The 23,024-nt window shown below is 32.8% G+C and overlaps 1 protein-coding gene across 1 annotated transcript; it reads left to right on the top strand.

The window, feature by feature from the left end:
• Positions 1-772: 772 nt before the first annotated feature.
• LOC137397403 (probable G-protein coupled receptor 139) lies at positions 773-22,252 on the top strand. The gene is made up of 8 exons (XM_068083692.1): positions 773-821; positions 2,718-2,870; positions 9,442-9,548; positions 10,109-10,246; positions 14,079-14,236; positions 17,179-17,328; positions 18,626-18,719; positions 21,926-22,252. The coding sequence occupies exons 1-8, from the start codon at positions 773-775 to the stop codon at positions 22,250-22,252; spliced, it is 1,176 nt and encodes a 391-aa protein (XP_067939793.1).
• The last annotated feature ends 772 nt before the right edge of the window (positions 22,253-23,024 follow it).

The raw sequence follows: 23,024 nt of genomic DNA, 5'->3' as shown, positions 1-23,024 counted from the left end.
CCCGAGTTTGAGCAGAAATTACACCCATATGGGTTAACCGGGATGAGGAAACGATTTATGTATATATATATATATATATATATATATATATATAGAGTAGAGTAATATATATATAGAGTAGAGTAATATATATATATATATATATATTACTCTACTTATATATAGGTGGAGTAATTGTTTAGACTAAAGCTTATCTGGGAAATTGAAATTTTATTCTCTAACTATTTGTTTCTACTACTATGTCTACTACTATGTCAATGCCTTCAGTTTATGGTGTATATAGTCAATAATGAACTGCAAAAGAACAACTCCGAAATACTGGTGATATAGTGTGAACCAGTCTTCTTACTTATCACATGAAAGGTGATTGAGTATGGAATTTTTTATCTAATTTTATGAGTACAAGGCCAAGGCTGGCCAGATGGTTCAGCAGTAGACATAACTCCAAGGTTATTAGTAATTTAATACGGCAGATGAACCACAAACTATGCAAATGCATCAAGCTTTGGGGTATGAGTATCGATTATGGGAATCAATGTGTTTTTAATTATGTCGTGGCTGTGTAATCATGTCTTGTTGCTTTAATAATATACGCTGCTGCCTTGTACATTACCTTAAAGGTTGTTGTACGCCGGGCTGTATCAATAACATAATACATTTCTTAGGTAGAAAGCATACCTTCCACTACGTGCCTTCTTTCTCGTCCATTGAACGGAAGATCATAAGATAAATCTCACCAGACTGTTCGCTTATACGAACAAAATAGCTTAAAATGGAGAATGTCTCAGATGCCATCGTTCATTCCGCTGTCAATCTAAAAGGTAAGTAGACATACAGTGATTTTACTAAATAAAACAGAAAAATAGGTAATCTAAAAATTAAAAAAAAGTGTTTTTAATCAACATAAATGATATACTTATCCTTTTTACAAAAACAATATGCTCCGTACCATAGCAATTAATATTTTGCTACATTGATTATAGCATAAAATTATATAGCATTTGTACCCAGTAGCTATATTCTTTAATGGAACAATCAAACTTTAGTTCTGTTATTAAACCTTTGCTTTATGTTACAAAAAATCTTCAGATCTGTCTGTGTACAGAAACATGCATGAGCATCATGGACTGCTGTGGTGCATTCAATAGTTTTACAGTATAAACTTTAGCACATAAAGTTTAATTGATTTATTTCAACTTGACAACAAATATAATAACTTCATGCATTTTATAATTCTATTGCTAATAAACGTTAGAAGTGAACTCACTGATAAATTACGCCTGAATATCAGCAGCAGTTTCCAGTTGCAATCAATAAAGGTTGGACCACTCTCACTATACTGTATATGAAATACTTGATCTATCAATAAACATTCAGGGTTAGCAAAATCAGTTTGACCAATGTCAATGATTTTAAAGGGTCAGCGGTCATCCACAGTTCTATGAATACATTATGAATATATGTCTAAGGTCATCTTTTGTGATATGAGTACATTATGAATATATTTCGTAAAAATATCTTACAGTTTTGAATTGAGTTTACATTATTAATCTGATCTTCTCTTGGTCATTCTATCAGCAAAGTTAGTTTGATGCTACTCATCAGGAACAAACTATTTTCACCCTATTGATTACAAATATCCCTTGAGGCTGATCAATGTCATTCATCAAATCCTAATGTGTATCTCAAAAATTTACAACTGAAGTGGAAGATTTGCAAAATTGTTTGTTAGCTTAAGATGCATATGTGCATTATTGTGTGGTAAGAGAAGACAACGTCAAGTTTTTTGCAAATAACAAGAAATAGTTGTGCTCCTTGAAACAATGTTTAGAAAATGCTTCTGTTTTTGCAGAGGTTTAACAAAGAAAACTTGTTAAAATATATTTTTGCGCTTTTTATGCATCTGGAACTGATAGACCAACAGGAGTGTGTTTTCTCCTTTTTAGTTTGACACGTTATTTGTCAAAAAGGCAAACAACATGAAACAGAACTTTTACTGATCCGGAACCTAAACATGGAGAAAAGTTTTGTATTAGAATTACAAAGAAAGTGTATTGATGTGACGCCAACCGTAAATGTCCAGGTGAAAGTGAAGCCTTCATTATTCACTTTATGTGGCTGTCACATGGCAGCTGTACAGATGCATATTTAGCTGTTGACGACAAAAGTAAACACACACTAAACACATTACACAGACACACACAGTCACACACAGACACACACAGTCACACACAGTCACACACAGACACACACAGACACACACGCACCCACACAGACACACAAAAACACCAACAAGACGTACACCCACGCACAGACACACACACAGACACAGACACAGACACAGACACAGACACAGACACAGACACAGACACAGACACAGACACAGACACAGACACAGACACAGACACAGACACAGACACAGACACAGACACAGACACAGACACAGACACAGACACACCCACACGCACGCACGCACGCACACACACACAAACGCGAACATATAATGACAAAGTGACATTTATTATTAATATGGATTTTAAATTTACAGTCAAATATTTGTTGAAGTTTGTTAAAAACTTTAAATTTTAAGGCAATCTTAAACTTTATTTCAACATTAAGGTCAAAGCATTGCTGCCCTCATATGCTGTCAGGATCAAAGCATTGCTGCCCTCATATGCTGTCACCATATGAATTTCATTCAAGTTATGGCTGCTTAGGGTTTGTCAACTTTTGGGATAAATATGTATCAACAGTCTGTGCTGGATTATCAACAGATACAAGAAGAAATCTCACATCAGAGGAAGTGATCAAATTAAGAGAAATCTACTTCTGGATGAATGGATGCATGACTATCATCATCTCAATTATTGGTAAGAAGAATATTTTAGACTTTCCAGTGTTTGATATCTGTTTCATTTCTTCATGCTAGCTATCACTACTTTCTGTCGTATGTTTTATGGCAAGGGTCAGCAATCTATCGCACGCTTGAGCGATGGAAATGGCAACCTCGTTGCAACGGCATGCCGAGCTCATCTTCATCTCCTTTTACGATGTTGTGCCTTTTTTCTGCATTTGTCCCACTGCTATCATTACCAAAGCAACCATTTGTATCAGCAAACAAAACTTTTAAATTCTTCAATTCAAACTTTTCATCCAGCCAGTATAGAAGAAGCATTGCCATCTGAGAGAAATTTTTTCGCCACCAGTTCTGTTTCCAGTCTGACTAGCTACTTTTCAAAACTGCTTTTCTAAGCAAAATACTCATCAAGACATAACCATACCACTACCTATCATTGTATTATGTATTGTAGGCAATCGCTGAACAATTCACAGGTGATTACATATCAAATCCAAACTCTTAGGGGGCTACTTGGGCTACATAAATCCGGAAAAAAAATGTTTATTTTCACGCCGTTGGATTGTTTGATTTCTTTGTTTTTTTTGTTGCCTTGGAGATAGTCTCATCTCTCTGACTCTGTTGTTTCTAAACTACATCTGTTGTTGTCCTTCTTCATAGATTTTTCTTGATTTTCTTATCTAGTCAACAACAGTTAGAAGTACCCTTTTTCTTTTTTACTTTTTCATTTTTTTTCTTCTCTCTTCATCTTTTTGCTACAAGCTCTTTGTTAGTGATGAGGCTATCCTAAACAGCCCAGGCCCAAGCATTTGCTTAACAACAATGGCTGATATAGGCACGCCAAATGCGCAAGGTAATGGCTGCATAATCTGTAGCACCAAACCAAACAAAAAAAACCTGAGGTAACTTGTGCAACATGCGCCTACCATGCCCATCTATTTTGTCTCCCAGGTTGAGAAAACATTACCCAAACCTTCTTGGCCTTACCTGGTATAATGTACTACTGCCTTGATTGTCTCCCTAAACTTAAAGAATATGTATACATTCTCCTCAATGAAAAACCTGCTGTCAAATCTAGACTCTAAGGTAGAAACAATTAAAACTATAGTTTAATAAACAGTAAAAACCTTTAGATCCTATGCTGAAGCTGTGGGCAGTATTTCTGCTACAGCAACAGCAGCTAGCGAAGCAATTAAAAAAGAACTTAAAACTATTACCAACACACTTCTGGAACAAAGTAAAACCACAGAAAAAGAGAGCCTTAAGCCATTTGCTGTTGCCCATAACATAAATGAAATTTAGGGAAGAAACTGTGAAAAGATGGTCTTTGAGTTGATAACAGAACTAGAAATATCTGAGACAAACATTGTCTACAGTCGTGTTGGCAAGCAGCATGAGAATAAAATTTGCTTCATTCGATTTGAATTTAAGTCTAAAATAAACAAGTATGATTTCCTAAAGGCGTGGCCACACGAGCGCCGAACTGACTTAGGTTTTGTTTGGTTCGGAAGTTGTTTTACTTCGGTTCGGCTAAGCCACATGTCACACGGCATCCGAAGTCACTTCGCTTCCTAGATGCCATACATATGGAGACAGGACACTATTTCATTGGTAGTTTTGATGTATTTGAGCTAAATATTTCTATTGTAAACAAAAAACTTTGAGGAACAATTATTAATTATAATTACGTTGCAGATTTATCAAAAGATCGTTCAGCTGCTCAAAATAAATCACTCGATACAAAGATTTTGCCAACCCTTCCCATCAACATAATTATATTTTTATTAACATATGAATGTTTTTCTATGCTGAGTACATAACAAACAAAAACAGTCTTTATCATAGTACTGTGGTTTAACATAAATAAATCAGTCAACGATACTTCATCAGGATGATTATGGCACATTACTTATATTCTACACAAAAGAAAATCACAACCATTCTCTTACATTTATGCAAAACTTAAGTGCAACATCTTACATTTATGCAACACAATCACAAGTGTGGGTGAGCCTTATCGTAAATTGCTTCATGTTGTTTATTTAATTAAATAAAAATAAAAGTATCGTCCATTTCTTTTTTAACTTTGCTCGCACGCACTTACGGAGAGATCAGCCAATAAGAGCAAGGGTTCGGCCACAAACATTGTAGCAGGACCGAAATGGTTCGTTTCAGCCAGAAATGTCTTTGGCCTAACAGTTTACAACTGACAGCGACGTCATTTTGCGTCGTTTAGTTGGTTTCGGCTTTCGTGTGACCACCCCTTAAGACGTCTCAACTCAAACAAACCAAAGCCTCAAATGTTTGCCACCAATTACATGACCAAAGAAGAATGAGCAGAAACATAGGCTTTACGCCAAAAGAGAAGAGAGTTTTCAGACACTAACTCAGAGACCAAAAAAAAGATTAAAAGCAACAAGATATATAGGGTCTCAGGAAATGAACTAATACAATGTTAAACTCAATAAAATATGTAACCTGGAATGCCAACGGCTTAAAAAACAGAACACACAAATTAAATGTTTTGATCTATACCCACTCTCCTGACATAATAGCTATCACAGAAACCAAGCTTGATTCTAGTGTGAAAGATGGGGAACTGACAAACCTTTATACAATCTAACGTCTTGATCGAACAAAAGGCCCAGGCTTAGATGGTGGTGTCCTTATAGCTATCAATGACAGTTCTCCCATAAAGATATTATCTGTAAACCAAATAATAGACTCTAAATTTCTTACTTTGAAAATCAATATCCAAGGTTCGACCTTCTATTTTTCTTGTTTTTACCGCCAACCTAGTATCAAAAATATAGATGACTTACTCGACTGGGTCGAATCTCATACTAGCCCCTTTTTTGTTGTTACAGGTGACTTCAATTTACCTAAAATGCAGTGGCCTAGAAAAACATTGAAATTTAGCAGAGACAAAAAAATGCATACAGATTTTTTTCACCTCATTAAAACACATGGCCTCTTACAACCTGCTGATTTTCCAACAGGCCTCAAAGGAAACAGACTCGACCTTGTCTTATCTTCGATGGAAATTGAAAATGCCCATGGAGATCTAAGCACATTTGACCAATTTTATGTACATTTTTAGGTGAACATACCCGACTACACTAAACAGACAAACCTTCTCAAACTAACATATTAACATATCTTTTTAAATGGAAAAATAATCAAATTGATCATGTAGAACTTAACATGCAATCCCAAGCATTTAACAGACAAATTACTAATCTCATATCTGTCAATTCTAACATAGATGAAGTCTGAGAATCATTTAAAACTGGAGTTGTAACAGCGGCTAAGACCTCAGTCTCGCACTACCCTCTTAAAGCAAGAAAACAAAAATTTTTGATTAAACATACTGGCATAAAAGAGATCCACAAAAGAAATAGACTGTTCAAAACATGTAAAAACTACCCAACTGCCGAAAATAAAGATATACTTCAGCTACAGATAGAAAAGTGTAAAAAATTTACAAGACAGGACTATAACAACTTCTTAAATATTCACATCTGTCATGAATCGACAGAAGGTAATAATAAACCTTTCTTTAAGTTTATATCAGCAAAAAGAGGCTGCAGCAACACTGTCAAGACCCTGCATGACCAAACTGAAAAACCATTTAAAAACATAGCCAACACCTTTGCTGAGACTTTTTCATCAATTTTTACGGTTGATGATGGCACTTACTCCATTTTTCTAACAAATGAAAACAAACTAGCAAACTCTACAAAACAAAACCTCAAGCAATAACAGTTTCCAATGATGTTGTCTTGAAACTTTAAAAAAAACTAAAACGCTCTAAGGCCGGTGGTCCAGATAAACTGAGCACCTCACTGCTGAAGCACCTAGCCCCCTATATTGCACAGATTTTTACCAAGTTAATGCAACACTCTTTCTCCACCCACACTGCCCTGAAGGATTGGAAAACTGCTACCATCATACCCATTTTTAGAAATAAAGCTAGCAGACTCCTGCCATCTAACTACCACCCAATCTCTTTGACATGTGTGTTATTGAAAATCACAGAACACATAATAGCACATTTCATTCATAACTTTCTGAACTCCATCGATTTTTTCCACGATTGCCAACATGGTTTTTGCTCGAAAAGAAGTTGTGAAAGCCAGCTGATCCTCACAACACATGACCTTATTGACTCTTTTAATGCAGGTATTCAAACAAATGCAGTTATTCTTGATTTTTCTAAGGCCTTTGACAAAGTGTCTTATTAAAAACTTATACTCAAACTCAAGCAAACCAAACGGGATAGCTCAATTATCGCCGAGGTTACGGGCTGGTTAAAAGATCATACACAGACCACTTTTATCAACGAAACATACTCCAAACCATGTCCGGTCCCATTTGGTATGCCCCAGGGATATGTTTTTTGGCACTTTCCTTTTTCTGCTTTTAGAAATTGTATGCCAACAATCATAAAGACCTCTAAGCTCAGACTTTCGCTGACGACACTCTCTTACATTCACAGATTGAGTCAACTAATGACTGCGCAAACCTCTAATTAAACTTTGATTTTCTCATAGATCAGCTGATAAATGACAAAGGGAATTTAACATCACTAAATGTAAGACAGCTTTTTTGTAAGGTTCTAGGAAATCCCCTTTTTTCACAAATATCTAATGAAAGGCCAACAGCTAACATTTGTCACTCACTTTAAAAACCTTGGAGTTATCATTGACAACAAACTCAACTTTAACTTCCACATAGAAAAGACCATAACTAAGTTTCTATCTACCCTATACACGCTGATGAGATTCCTAAGAAGTTGCTCACCCAAAACAAAAATCCTTTCTTTTACGATCATCTGCCGCCCAGTCTTTTACTATGCCTCAATTGCCTGGTTTCCATTTTTATCAAAGCACATTAACTCTCTCAAATCAGTGAGTAGAAACGCTTTTAGGTGGGCGTTTAACCTTACCAAAAACGACATGATTTCTGACCTCATGTCTGAGTGGTCATGGGCCACTCTTGCAGAGCGTCAAAGGCCTTCTGACCAAAACCTAAAACAAAAAATCATTACTGAATAAATTGCAATTTCTGCAGATTTTTACTCTAATGCCCACCTACACTATACACGTCACAAAAGTTCCAAAGATACCATTAACACAAACATTAAAAAGACATTCCTTTTTTGTGAGGACCCTTAAAAATTAACTCACATTTTCCCTCCTCTCTCATTTAGTCCCCTCTCAACACTTTTTACTCCTAACCTGTTATTAAATTCAAAAGCTCAATATACAATATAAACTAAGAGTTATCGCCTCATGTTTTAAATAAAGATATCGCTGTAATGCCCCCTTTGGGAGGCAAATGCATTTAATTAAATTGGCTTGACTAGAAATCTTATGCGATTGGTTGTTAGAATACAAATCTTTTGCTTTCTGCCATCAATAATTGCCAGGATGGTTCCCAAACAGTCTCTGTCCACTCCAACTTACCATGTTATTCACCATTGTTATAATCAATGTTCAATGTGTAATTAGAAAAAAGTTATTTTTCTATAATCATACAGCATGTCATATTACTTCTCACTGACTGCCTTAAACAATTTTATACACTTACAAACAAGCAACAGGGAGTTGTCTTACACCAGAGAGTTGGTGACAAATATAAATTGTCCTGTACCTAACTTTTGCACACAGTTAGCAAAAGGTTGCCAGCCTGTTGACAAACTTTATTTAAAAGTATGGTTAGCCTTAGCTCTGGGAACAGTCTTATGTTAATAGACTCCATTCGAAAGTGTGTCTATCCTTAGCTCTAGGAAGATAATTATATAGGTGACACATAGCAAGTCATCTCCGGTATATTAAAACTGGTTCAATAATAAATGTATTTAGAGAAAAAACCATGTCAAGATCACAAATTGCCAAGAAAACTAGTTAAAAAGTAATATATATAATCTTGCTTGCACTAGATATCTTTGCATGACATAATTCACAACAAGCGAAAGCGTTCTCTATTTTCAAATGATTCATACTACAGATCTTTGATAATTCAATAATTAGAAAAACTACTTTTACTACAAAAAACTATTTAACAAACCTAATCAATCTATTTAAAAACAACAATTAATCTAGAGTTGAAATTAAAATCTTTGAACAAAATTTTATAGGTTTAGAATGTTTTTTATAGTATGTATAGTAAAAATATAACAAATAAACATTGAAAATACAGTATGTACAAACATAAAATAAAAAATATATAGTTTTATATACCATATTATATATAATATGTATATCTATAATACAATAGCTTTAGAGCTATCTGAGTAGATATTTAAATTATATCTGAGTAAAAATTTAAATAGATTTGAGTAGATATTTAAATTTTAGACATGCAGTTTTAAAGTATTTTCGCGGTATGCGAAATACAAATATTAACAAAGTATCTGTTGTCATTGCGCATGACATAAAAGTTGATATGTTGATTGAAATGACATGTTAACTATAGCCTGAAAGCTTTCTTGTCTAATTGTTCACGCTACTCTATTTTTGTCCTCTGTGGTCCCTGCACTGCTGTTCCTTGATCTATATCACAGCTCTGTTTCCTTTCAGGTATTCTGAGCAATATTCTGACTGTAGCAACGCTGATACGCTATTTAAAACAGCTAAAGAATCAAATGTACCGCATCTTCTTAGGAATGGCTGGCGCTGACCTTGCGGTGAGTGATTCTTACTGTCTTGGCATACTTACGAGCTAATTCTGCTTTTATATATTGTTCTGTTGAATATAGTTGCCAAGTTCGGCATAGTTGGACATATAAATCAATCTCTCTCAAAAATTTTTGTCAGTTTTCAAGGTATTTATAATAGCTTAAGTTTAACACATCGGCTTGCTGTAGGTCATCATATCATCAGTAACATATTCCACAATTTCTGTGGTTTCTTCAATTTCTCATTTACCTTTATTAACACTGCTCAAACAGGTTAACCTTTTTGGTTGTACTAATTATCGTGAAAAAAGTTCTAGTTACAGTTGCAATTTTATTTAACTGAGACATATATGCTTTAGCTCTCCGATATTAGAATAGTCATAAGAAATATCTTGCTTTCACCATTTGACACTGAAATCTTCTTTACAAGAACATTTTCAAGCAAAAAAGTTTAAAAATTTTCGCTGTTCAAAATTTCAGAAGTACATGCTGAGAAGCAGACTTGAATTACAATTTTTTGTATTGTCTAGTTTCCCAAGTAACTGCCTTCATCTGTTTTGTATTTTTAGTTTATGGTGTCACTTTTGAGTTATAGTCTGACGTCTGAAGTGCTCACCAAGACGACTTTACCAAAGGATGAATACCCGTACTCAACAGTTCCTTTGGATATGTATGAATGGTTCCACAGCTGGTTCTTCGCTATGTGTGTAAGAGCCTCTGTTTCTACTCACAACTTCATAGTTGTATTTGAGTGGATGTTTACCGTTTCATAATTGTATTTGAGTGGATGTTTACGGTTTCATAATTGTATTTGAGTAGATGTTTACGGTTTCATAGTTGTATTTGAGTAGATGTTTACGGTTTCATAGTTGTATTTGAGTAGATGTTTACAGTTTCATAGCTGTATTTGAGTAGATGTTTACAGTTTCAGAGTTGTATTTGAGTAGATGTTTACAGTTTCAGAGTTGTATTTGAGTAGATGTTTACAGTTTCATAGTTTTATTTGATTAGATGTTTACGGTTTCATAGTTGTATTTGAGTAGATGTTTACGGTTTCATAGTTGTATTTGAGTAGATGTTTACAGTTTCATAGTTGTATTTGAGTAGATGTTTACAGTTTCTTAGTTGTATTTGAGTAGATGTTTACAGTTTCATAGTTTTATTTGATTAGATGTTTACGGTTTCATAGTTGTATTTGAGTAGATGTTTACAGTTTCATAGTTGTATTTGAGTAAATGTTTACAGTTTCATAGTTGTATTTGAGTAGATGTTTACGGTTTCCTAGTTGTATTTGAGTAGATGTTTACCGTTTCATAGTTGTATTTGAGTAGATGTTTACAGTTTCAGAGTTGTATATTAGTAGATGTTTACAGTTTCATAGTTTTATTTGATTAGATGTTTACGGTTTCATAGTTGTATTTGAGTAGATGTTTACGGTTTCATAGTTGTATTTGAGTAGATGTTTACAGTTTCATAGTTGTATTTGAGTAAATGTTTACAGTTTCATAGTTGTATTTGAGTAGATGTTTACGGTTTCATAGTTGTATTTGAGTAGATGTTTACCGTTTCATAGTTGTATTTGAGTAGATGTTTACAGTTTCAGAGTTGTATTTTAGTAGATGTTTACAGTTTCATAGTTTTATTTGATTAGATGTTTACGGTTTCATAGTTGTATTTGAGTAGATGTTTACGGTTTCATAGTTGTATTTGAGTAGATGTTTACAGTTTCATAGTTGTATTTGAGTAAATGTTTACAGTTTCATAGTTGTATTTGAGTAGATGTTTACGGTTTCATAGTTGTATTTGAGTAGATGTTTACCGTTTCATAGTTGTATTTGAGTAGATGTTTACAGTTTCAGAGTTGTATTTTAGTAGATGTTTACAGTTTCATAGTTTTATTTGATTAGATGTTTACGGTTTCATAGTTGTATTTGAGTAGATGTTTACGGTTTCATAGTTGTATTTGAGTAGATGTTTACAGTTTCATAGTTGCATTTGAGTAAATGTTTACAGTTTCATAGTTGTATTTGAGTAGATGTTTACGGTTTCATAGTTGTATTTGAGTAGATGTTTACCGTTTCATAGTTGTATTTGAGTAGATGTTTACAGTTTCAGAGTTGTATATTAGTAGATGTTTACAGTTTCATAGTTTTATTTGATTAGATGTTTACGGTTTCATAGTTGTATTTGAGTAGATGTTTACGGTTTCATAGTTGTATTTGAGTAGATGTTTACAGTTTCATAGTTGTATTTGAGTAAATGTTTACAGTTTCATAGTTGTATTTGAGTAGATGTTTACGGTTTCATAGTTGTATTTGAGTAGATGTTTACCGTTTCATAGTTGTATTTGAGTAGATGTTTACAGTTTCAGAGTTGTATTTTAGTAGATGTTTACAGTTTCATAGTTTTATTTGATTAGATGTTTACGGTTTCATAGTTGTATTTGAGTAGATGTTTACGGTTTCATAGTTGTATTTGAGTAGATGTTTACAGTTTCATAGTTGTATTTGAGTAAATGTTTACAGTTTCATAGTTGTATTTGAGTAGATTTTTACAGTTTCATAGTTGCATTTGAGTAGACCCTTAAAGTTTCATAGTGGTATTTGATTAGATGTTTACAGTTTAATAGTTGTATTTGATTACATGTTTACAGTTTCATAGTTGTATTTGAGTAAATGTTTACAGTTTCATAGTTGTATTTGAGTAGATGTTTACGGTTTCATAGTTGTATTTGAGTAGATGTTTACCGTTTCATAGTTGTATTTGAGTAGATGTTTACAGTTTCAGAGTTGTATTTTAGTAGATGTTTACAGTTTCATAGTTTTATTTGATTAGATGTTTACGGTTTCATAGTTGTATTTGAGTAGATGTTTACGGTTTCATAGTTGTATTTGAGTAGATGTTTACAGTTTCATAGTTGTATTTGAGTAAATGTTTACAGTTTCATAGTTGTATTTGAGTAGATTTTTACAGTTTCATAGTTGCATTTGAGTAGACCCTTAAAGTTTCATAGTGGTATTTGATTAGATGTTTACAGTTTAATAGTTGTATTTGATTACATGTTTACAGTTTCATAGTTGTATTTGAGTAGATGTTTACAGTTTCATAGTTGCATTTGAGTAGATGTTGACAATTTCTAAACATGGAAGTTAGATCAGTTTGCAAAAAAATTTGGAAAACCAATTTTTTTCATGAAAGTGCTGTTGAACATTGTCAGTCCCAAATGGTCAACAGTAAAACCTTTTATAAGCAAATTTATATTTATTCGCTTTAAAGGCCAAAAATGCATCACATCTACACAATTGTCCCACTGGTAGCTTTTCTAATTAGACCAAATAGTTTTTCTACTGTTTAGCCAGAGTTTAAAATAAGTCCTCCATATTTTTGTTTTGAGAGGAATATATTTACGTGATTAGTAAAGATGGTACGATTGATCATTTATTATAGGAGTAATTTCTTTATCAACTTATGCATATTTGCTAGAAATGGAGTAGAAGTGGTGTATATGTGTAACTATTGGTATTCTTTATACTTAATAATTACGACCAAGACAAACTATCCTGAAGGGTACCTCAATAGACATTTTTACAAAATTTACACAGCGACATCATTTTCATGAGTTAATTTTTTTTATTTAAGTTAGATTATCTTCAGGTCTGCTGGTTACAAAATAGTGCATTCTAATACCACTGTTTTTACTATACTCTATATTAGTATATACAGCAGGCAAAAATTTTTTTAGTTTTATATATGTAGATCTACTAGAGAAAAGTTTTATTTCAATTTTATATATGTAGAACTAGTAAACATAAAAACTAAAAAGTTATTGCATGTAGTCTGTTAACATTGTTAGGCAGGTTTGCTTAAGATAATATGTAAATTTTTTGAAATGAAATACCACTACTAACCATTGCTGTAGCAACATAGTTTTATATAATTTAATACGTTATAATGTATACTCTAATATATAATATAATATAATTTTGATCATAGAAACACAGAGTTAGTCAAAGTATACTTTAAACCTTAGAATTACTGGTTATTGATTTATTGATTATTGGTTATTACCTATAATTGGTTACATCAAAATTTAGCTTCCATAACAACACACCTATAGCTGTAGTAAAAATTAATTTATTTTTTATAGTAAATGTTGGGCTTGGCTAGTTTAAAAAAGCTTTCAAACAAAACTTTAATGTCAAAAAAATGAAATGGTTACTATACGTTGTGAATAGTTTAACTTGTTTGCTTAACTCCGTAGCTATAACAAGAGTAAAATTTGAGTCTGTTATTGACTGGTGTCACCGCTAGTTTTTGAGCAATACAAACAAATATATATTAATTATGAAAAAACATTTTCAGTTAAAATATAGCTGTCTAGTGATGAGTGACAAGTGATGAAGAAACAAAAGAGTCATACGATATTGATACTATATATGCATTAAAACATATTTTGGAGAACCTCGTCTTCACCAAAACCCAAACAAGTTTTTAAGCCTTGATTTTTTATTTGTAAATTATTATTATTGTTTATTGCAGGTGTCAAACTGGTGTGCTGTACTTTTAGTCTGGTATAGATTGTATGGAGTCATCTTTCCTTTAAAGGCATTCAACAATGAGCTGAAAGTTAATCATTTTCTGTTTCTCGTCTACCTTCTAGCTTTCTTGTTTCACATTCCAAGCTGGCTGTGTTACAAGTAAGTTTCATTTATTGCCTCAAATATAAATTGCTCAAAAATATCTGATTTCTTTGAATTATGTCTAAACATTGAAATTAGAAGATAGCACATCCTGTTGCAACCATCATTTGTTTAAATAAACCTTGCAATATTACATGGTATTCCACTCAATTTTTTATAGCTCAAAGAATAATGATGAATATTTTACTTACCTGCACATGACTATAAAACAACCACACTATATTAAAGTTGCCAAAACTAAATTACTTGCAAAAATAAATTAATAGTGTAACAGTCAGTAAAAAAAATTCCATTTTTGGCTTTCTTAGTGACACGTCAACGGAAAGGTAAGTACAGTAATGCAAAAGTTTGGTATCAGTGTAAGTATTAGATTTTTCCTACTTATGACACTAGTCTGTTAAAAATCGCTTTGTATGTCACGGCAAATATTTGCTTAAATTTAGTATTGTGTTTAGAAGTCAAAGGTAAAAATGATTGTAAGTTGAAGTCTGACTGTATTGAATAAAATAGATTTAATTAACTGCCATATGAAGTTATGTTTGTATATTGAAGTGATTAATTTAAGCAGATGTTAAATAGGTAACTCTTTGATCTGTTCAGGAGATGCATATTTTGCAAACGTCCCATTAACATTAATTTGCATTTGAGACTGTATTCCACCTTATGTACATATGCATGCACCCTTCTAAATTCTACATAAATTTAGATTCATCTAGAATTTTGATTCTAGATGAAATCTAAAAAGTTCTACCGCGTATTCTACTCATTATTTCATTGAAAGAGATTCACAGCAAAACCTCAAAATACAATTGGTTGCTATGATGCAATATCTAGCTTCATGCATGGTCCCAAATTTTTATTTAGAAACTTCTGGAACAGGTAGCTAAATAAAATTAAACAAACCAATGCAATCAAATTTTTATTAACATTTGATTTGTAGAGTCAAACAACAATAATTGCAGTGAAATAGTTGGATAACTCCAAGTGTGAGGTTTAATATGGGAGACACACACCTTGCTAAGATGAACCTGCACAAAATTTTAGTAAATTTTATCAGAAATTGTTGGCTTTTTCTATCACTTGCGATTGTTTTTTATGTTTGAGGTGATCTGACAACTGGAATGTTTCAAGGTTAAAATTGACAAAACTTTATCACGATTAAAATGAAATTGCAAAAGTGCAATTATGAAGTCTACATCTGAAGTCTATATTATGAGTTCTATATTTGCAAAGAGGCCAATAGAATAAAGTTGCATAACTCTGCAACTTGAACACAGTATTCAATATCAACTATAGCGATGATAGCAAATATTGGCGTCATTTTGCTCTTTTTTTTAGCATTTCAATTGCGAACAAGTTTATTTGATTGTAATCCTAAACATCATAGTTTTCAAATCATGACATGAAAAATAAGAGCAAATGACATTCTCTAATAAAATCTACTGAGTTTTTGCACAACTTTCTTTTAAACAAGTTGCTAGAGTAGCTCATTACACAGCGCAAAACTGCATAAGTAAATCATTTACATTTCAAGTAATCACCAAGTTCCATTTTACAAAGAAGATGAATCAACGGAAATCAATAAAGTTATAGTACTTTAAATACATGTATAAGATCAAACAGTAAATAAATTATATGGTTTGCTTTGAAAGAAAGCTAGACTAGAGAGTTGTGTGTGATAATTACCATATCGTAGCGCAACTCTCGCAGCAAAGTCTTTATGCAAAATAACAACCACACATGTTCACACGCGTACCAAAACATAGCCATTGCATAGCTGTCAAAGATCTCATACCAAAGTTTGCTTCTCAAGTACTGGATGTTGCTATTTGATACAAAACGGATGTTCTTTGATCTAGTTTTATATATAAAAACTATATCAAGGCCTGTAACAAGTTGAATTGTTTACTGGTTTATCTAAGATATTCTGATCATGAATGAATTAAATTTTCCAGTTTTTCAAAGCTAAAGAGCTTAAAATAAAGTGTCTGGCATGATGTAGATGAGACAGGTGCGGTAAAACAGGTCAACTTGGCAAACAAGTTTTGTCAGAATAATACTTAACTAAGTGTTGATGCTAGAATGGCATAGACTGCTTAGAATTTACCTACGCATCTACTTCACTCATGGTTATACAGGTAAATGTACATAGGTCTTTGTGTGTGTCTGTAATTATACATGTTTACTATGTGGGTGTTTGTAACTTGAGCATAATATTGCAATTGCAAGTATGCAAACACGCACCTAACCACAAAGCTAAACCGTTCTTATCTGATTTAGCACATCTATGGTGTCGTTATCACAATTAAAGCTAAATATGCACGTTTTATCATAAAATAATATTACCTTTTATGTTGGTTTTCCTTTGAATTCCATTGCAAATTTATGTAGTTTAATTTTTCTTTATTTGTAATTTTCAACTGTGCCATTTCAATTTAAAATGTTCCGTTACAATGCAACTGGAAGGGCACAATTTCAATCTTGAATTTCTAGTGATAGCAAAAGGCAGTCGCTAGAAATTGTAAAACTAAAAGATTTTCCCATGGACATTCTCGAGTAGGAATTGTCTCTACATTCTTTCTAGGTTTGGTCAGATGAAGTTCCCTCATGTGCTTCACTGATGTACTCAATTTCAATATCTCTTTTTGCGTTTTTGCTAGTATCGACTATCAAGAGGTACCAGTATAGTCGCATTCAAAGTTTTGCTGGATAGCTTCTGCAGCTGCAATAACATTTTTCATAGAAATTATTCTATGCACTTTTAATTCAACATATACGTAATTTTTATTTTGAGTTTTTCCAGTTCGTTTAATTGTATCCGTATCAATACATTTTCTATTGTGACAATCGTAACCAATCATACATTATCTGAAGGCTAACATTTCTATGCTGCCAATTGTAACAACCAAATTGTTTATTTGGAAAACCTATAATTACAGTTTAAGACAATATGACCTGTACCAGACTTTCTCGAGCGTAAGTGCTATGGTTAGTCTGCCAATACCACTCTCCGTCTGCGCTGTTAGCACAGGTCTACTGCTCTGGAACCTTAAACACTCCAAAAAGAAAGTAGATGCCAGCATTTCCAGGTAACTTTAACGCTATACTGGACACACAAATGACAGACGACAAACAAATACCTGGATTTATGCATACATAGACTATTTATAACAGAAAATTATTAGTAGATGAGGCATATAGGATTCGATACTGTAAAGAGCCTGTTATGTTAACAATTTATATCTAGATGTATTATAGTAAGATGACAAAAGTAAATTTAAGTAGTAAAATAGTGCCATATTTTATGACTGAATTTTATCAGTCGGACATTACGGCATCATTGAACTAAAATATTTCTGTGTGCCATAGTACGCTGGTTCATTATAAGGATACTAATTTAATGAACAGAAAATTATATACATTCATATATACAAACTTATGAAGTATATACATATACATAGTGACCTACATATACAGGTATATGTAGGTCACTCAGAATAGAGCTGAGATAATACAGAGATTATCATCGATGAGTCACTGATAGTCACACTACTAAAAAGCACAATAGCAAGAAAAGATTTTGTACGGACTTCTGGCCAATTAGTTTTATTTTTTACTCATAGTATTATAAAATAAATCTATTCATGTATACATACCTATGTACATTATATATACATTTATGCATATATATATATACATAAATATATGTACATATATATTTTGATGTATATATATGCATTTGCAAACTGACTTCCCGACGTTGCACGGGTATTAAAACAGCTCATAAACAGTGGCAGGTAATATAGTTGCCTGCCACTTGCCATTAGCCTGGCACATTGCCAAATGACTAATTTGAGTACACTATTATCCGTATTCCTCAACTTACTATTAAAAGCTGTGAGAGCAAGCTTTAGTGATGTTGCGTTGTAACGCAGAGTGCTATGCGTATTGTAACCGGCATAACGACTCATATCCTTAATGGATTCATTGCATCTCAGGTAGCTTGATTGGTTAGGTTATTGACTGGTGAACTGGGAGGTTCTGATATCAAATCTCGCACAAAGCAAATCTTTCATTCCTTGACTGCTATACCTACTGCTGGGCACACCGAATGATGGGTTTTGAGATTTTTATATATAGATATATATATATATATACTACACATATACGCGGTATATAGATATACTTATCGTATATATGTATCATATATATACCCTACAGATATACTATACATGTGAATATATTTGTATATAGCGTATAATTTATACATGTATATATAGTGTCTATTTATGCATATATGAAGAACAATTGAATATGATAGAATGATTTGCAGATGTATGCCCAGCGAAGCCCTGTGATTAAGTTAGTTTGTTGTATGTTTGGCAGGCAAATGAGAGAAAGACGAAAGGCGCATCTCAAGCAGATAACCTTGACATTAATAGTCATTGTTGTAGTTTTCATGGCTACAAATTCCCTGCTGGTAAGTCGATCAGCTGTTATTTTCCCACTTTGTGCCCTAGTATACTTTCCAGCGGTAAAAGTATGATTAATGAAAATAATCCTTTCTGAGCAATAGTACATTAATAAAGTGATAAATTACTTTATTAATAAAGTAAAAGGTTTTCATACTCTATTTTAAAGACTCAAGCACAGACTTGGCAAATTTGTTGGCGGAAAGAAACATCGAAATACGATATATGACACAACTTACTCTAGACATTTTCTTAATCAACTTAATGCATATTTTTGTCATAATTTTTATGTTTACACAAACAACTACAGTAGGCACGTCTACAATGTAAGTAATCCACTCCAGAACCATTTACGTTATAGGAATTTTACGATATAAGAACAGTAAAATACATGTAAATTGCCTAAATTGTTTTAAGATCTTTCCAAACTCACCCTTTTGGCCATGCAAAAAAGACCAGACTTAAATTTGGTTACTCGTTGGCTCTACCGTAACTGCAATGTTATTAGTTTGCAACTGCATCGACAACCTTTTTTCTTTTTCTGATCAATTTCACAGGTTTTATAGACTATGATTGCAATAATTTTGCAATAAGTTGATGGAAAGCGCCATCTTCAACGTCCATTTACAACAATTTCTTTCTTTTTTCTAGACAACAAAAACTATTTTGCAAAGTAAAACTAATAACAGATATTTTGTGCGTCTACAATAAAGCAAAACAAAAATATGCTTTTGCTATAAAAAACGGTGTCGACTTGTTTGTCGTCTATTTGTATTCAGGGGAAAAAGGTTAGGATAAAGTATAACTTTTGACGATAATCTGACTATAAACATTCAGATTGGCAGACCAATGCCATGACACTTGTGCGAATCAATCACCTTCAAGTATTTATGAATGATGGCACAGATACATATATATTGTTGTTTCGACACATCTTGCTATTTATCACAACGACCTAAAATGCCATGGAAGTGGTATATATACTAGATACAATGCTATACGTACATATTACTGTATTTTTGTTTCACAAATCGGCGAGATATGTTACCATACAAATCGGATTTGAGAAGTTTTTCCAACTTCACATTACGTCGTATAGAATTTTTTACGGAGTACGAAGCAAAAAATTTGCTTAAGGTATTTACGTTATTTGGAATTTACGTTATAGGAGGTATACGTTACATGAATGTCTACAGCACTTTTTAATTTTATGAGTTTTTTTACTCTTTTTTTAAAAAATGCAGTGTCTCAAAAAATTAAAAACATGAAATACTGGAAGATTTTTCATACGTTGCCAAAGATATTTGCTTGATTTCCATGTTGTACATCAAAATATTTGTAAGTAGTGGTAATACCCTAGGACACTTATATTTCGCTAGTATTTAATTTCGTGAGTAGCTCACAGAGTAAAATTTCGAAGCAACTTAATTTTGCAGCTCTGATGAGTGCGAAAATATAGTGATGTGAAAATAAATGCAGTGGAACAAACATAATTAGATACCTCAGGTTCAGTTCACCAATAAAAAAAATTTCAATTTGCGACTAGTTTGTAATTGTGAACCGCAGGTAGAATGGTGTGGGCAAGGTCGATAATGCAATTTGATCGCTCGCTGCCATTTGTTTCTTGGACTATCAACAGGCCCGTTTTCACTGGGGCAGCTGGCCGGCTGAGCCGCCCCAACTTTTTGAGAATTTTTTACTGTAAGTACAGTCCAACTCGGATAACTCGCCCTCAGATAAAATGTAACATTTCATCTCAAGCACAAGGTCAACTCAAACGAATTTGTTTTGTCAGTTCCAACGCAATGATAAATTCCTTCAGATAACTCGACCTCAACATAATTTATTCGAAAAGTTATTTGCCCAACGGCCATGGACATGGTTTTTATCGCTGTAGAATATCACTTCATTCCAAGCCATAGAGACAAACATCAACTTCTAGTAGTTCTTAGGCATCATTATTATCATCATCAGAGGCAAAATATTTTTGTTAACGACTTTTATAAAGGTTTTCAGAAGATTAAGTTTTATCAAACACCAGCTTGGCCATGTCCCATCGAAAGCGTAAAAGCCTCCGAATGAACTTAAAATAAAATCCGCAAAATTGATCTTTGTTAAAACGCTCAAAAGAAAAAGATGTCTTTTTTCTGAGCGTTTTAACTGCGGTCATGTTTTGCCTATTTTAATTTAAAAACGTCTCATCAGTCACATCACTTAAAACAAAACAAATCTCAAAAAATTACAAGTTATTGAAGAGGTGTCAGTGGTGAATCCAAACCTTTCCAGAACCATGCTGCTTGTGTAGTACTGCGAGTGTCAGTGTGTCTTATTTTCTTTCAACACACGGTGCTCACTGCATTGATTGATGTCTCCAGCAAACGATAACGCTACTAACGCGTGTGCATTGACATCAAATTTCTATCATTATAAATCATTCTTAATGGAAAAATAATCATAATTAAGTGCAAAATAATACCGTAATAAATTTTGACAGTCAAATTATTTTGTTGGTTTATATTTTAACGATGCTATAATGGTCGTTAAAAACGTTAAAATAAATGTTGTTATAAAATTCCATTCTACAGTATCAATGAACAAAGCTATTTAGTTTCGCTTTTTCGCTTGTTTGTTATGATAGTTTAGTTTTGCACATGAAACTTTCGCGAGAGGATGACACCGCGAAAACGCGAAAGTTAGATGCCGCGAATACATAAGTGTCCTAGGGTAGTAAGTTAAGATTTGTCTGTACTTGATTTAATCAGCTATGAGCTTTGTTACAAGCTAGAGTGCTAAATACAGTAAGAGGTAAATCAGTATGTACTTAAAGTATAAATCTACATTAATTTTAACTAATCAATTCTATTTACCAATGACAAGTTGCAATTTATACATAATAATATCGAAATGTAATATATTATACTTTAATTGACTGTTGTAATATTATTATATGTTTTTATGATTGTTATATCTTAGCTAATTGTTCTATTTGCAAAAGAATTGAAACATTGAACTAAATTAAAACTTTTACAAATCAAGTCCTGTGAACAACAGAAAAGCATGGAGAGTTGAAATACTCAGGGACAAAATAAATCAGCTATTTTTTCGATGTCATTAAGTATTTTTGAATTCGCTAAAAAAATTTCAATCAGAAAAAAGCATTCTGATTGCCAAAATTTCTATTAAGTATTTAACAATATAATTCTATATATTTTAGACCCTATACTTCATGTTCTTCACGTATGGATGGTTCATTAGATTAAATGTTTCTCACTTCACCGAACATCTTCTCTACATAATCTGCAACCTCATTGCCATCCTCAGCTACGCTTCCAACTTCTTTGTCTATTTATTGGGAAACCAGAGATTTCGAGACGCTTTCTTGTGCAGAAAACAACAAACTGGACACAGCTCAAGCTCAACATTGAGTTCCCGTTCAAAGCAGCAATCGATTTCAACAAGATCTCGAAGCAAAAAAAGTCTGCGGAGGGGACACGATGTTGAGGTTGGAGGCTGCCATGATGAGGAAGGCAGTAGATTCTAAAAGATTTTGGAGAAGTTGTCTTCTTCTTAGGTCTTTTGAATTCGGCCAGCTGACTATAGAAAAATACCACATTTTTGGTAACTTTAACATATAAATGTTAACCGTTTTGATGTTGCATCGTATAACATGGTTATTATGCGTAATTCTGTTATTTGGTTTTGCTGAACTTGTCTAATTCTTTAACTTCACCTCTTTCGTGAAAACAGAACTACTCTTGCAGTTATGTCTTTTTCACTTCTGTCTTCTTCTAACTTCTGTCATTTTTGAATGTGATATCTGAATATCAACTCTATAAGCACTAGATTACAAATGCTCTCAATTGCCAGAGTTTTGTATTAGATTTAGTTGATGGATGCACCACTGTTTTACTGATGTTAGGAAAGTCATGCAAGTTTTTTAGTATACAAACTCTGAAGGTCACAAGATTTTCAGATCACTACTCTATTTAATAAATCTTTGAATGGCAAATGATACATATAATATACAATTATATTTTATTGTGACTATCAATATCAATTATAGTAAGTTCTTCAAACATAATAAAACTTTACTTTCAAGTAATTCTGTTTGAAAGGAGAGCCATCTTTTACCTAAAGGTTAGAAATATTTCTGCCACACATCATGTTAAATAAGCATTCTCCTTGAGCATTGTGGAATATTTGCTGATACAATTGCGCTAAAAACATAAAACAGGGAGTTCAGTAGTAATTAAGATAAATCATAAAACATGGGAACTACTATCTTGAAAAAGTTTCATAAAAATTGGATGACA

Source organism: Watersipora subatra, chromosome 5 (assembly GCF_963576615.1).
Source record: "Watersipora subatra chromosome 5, tzWatSuba1.1, whole genome shotgun sequence".
Classification (NCBI taxonomy): domain Eukaryota; kingdom Metazoa; phylum Bryozoa; class Gymnolaemata; order Cheilostomatida; family Watersiporidae; genus Watersipora; species Watersipora subatra.
The sequence above is the reverse complement of the archived record's forward strand: the minus strand, read 5'-3'. Positions and strand labels throughout refer to the sequence as shown.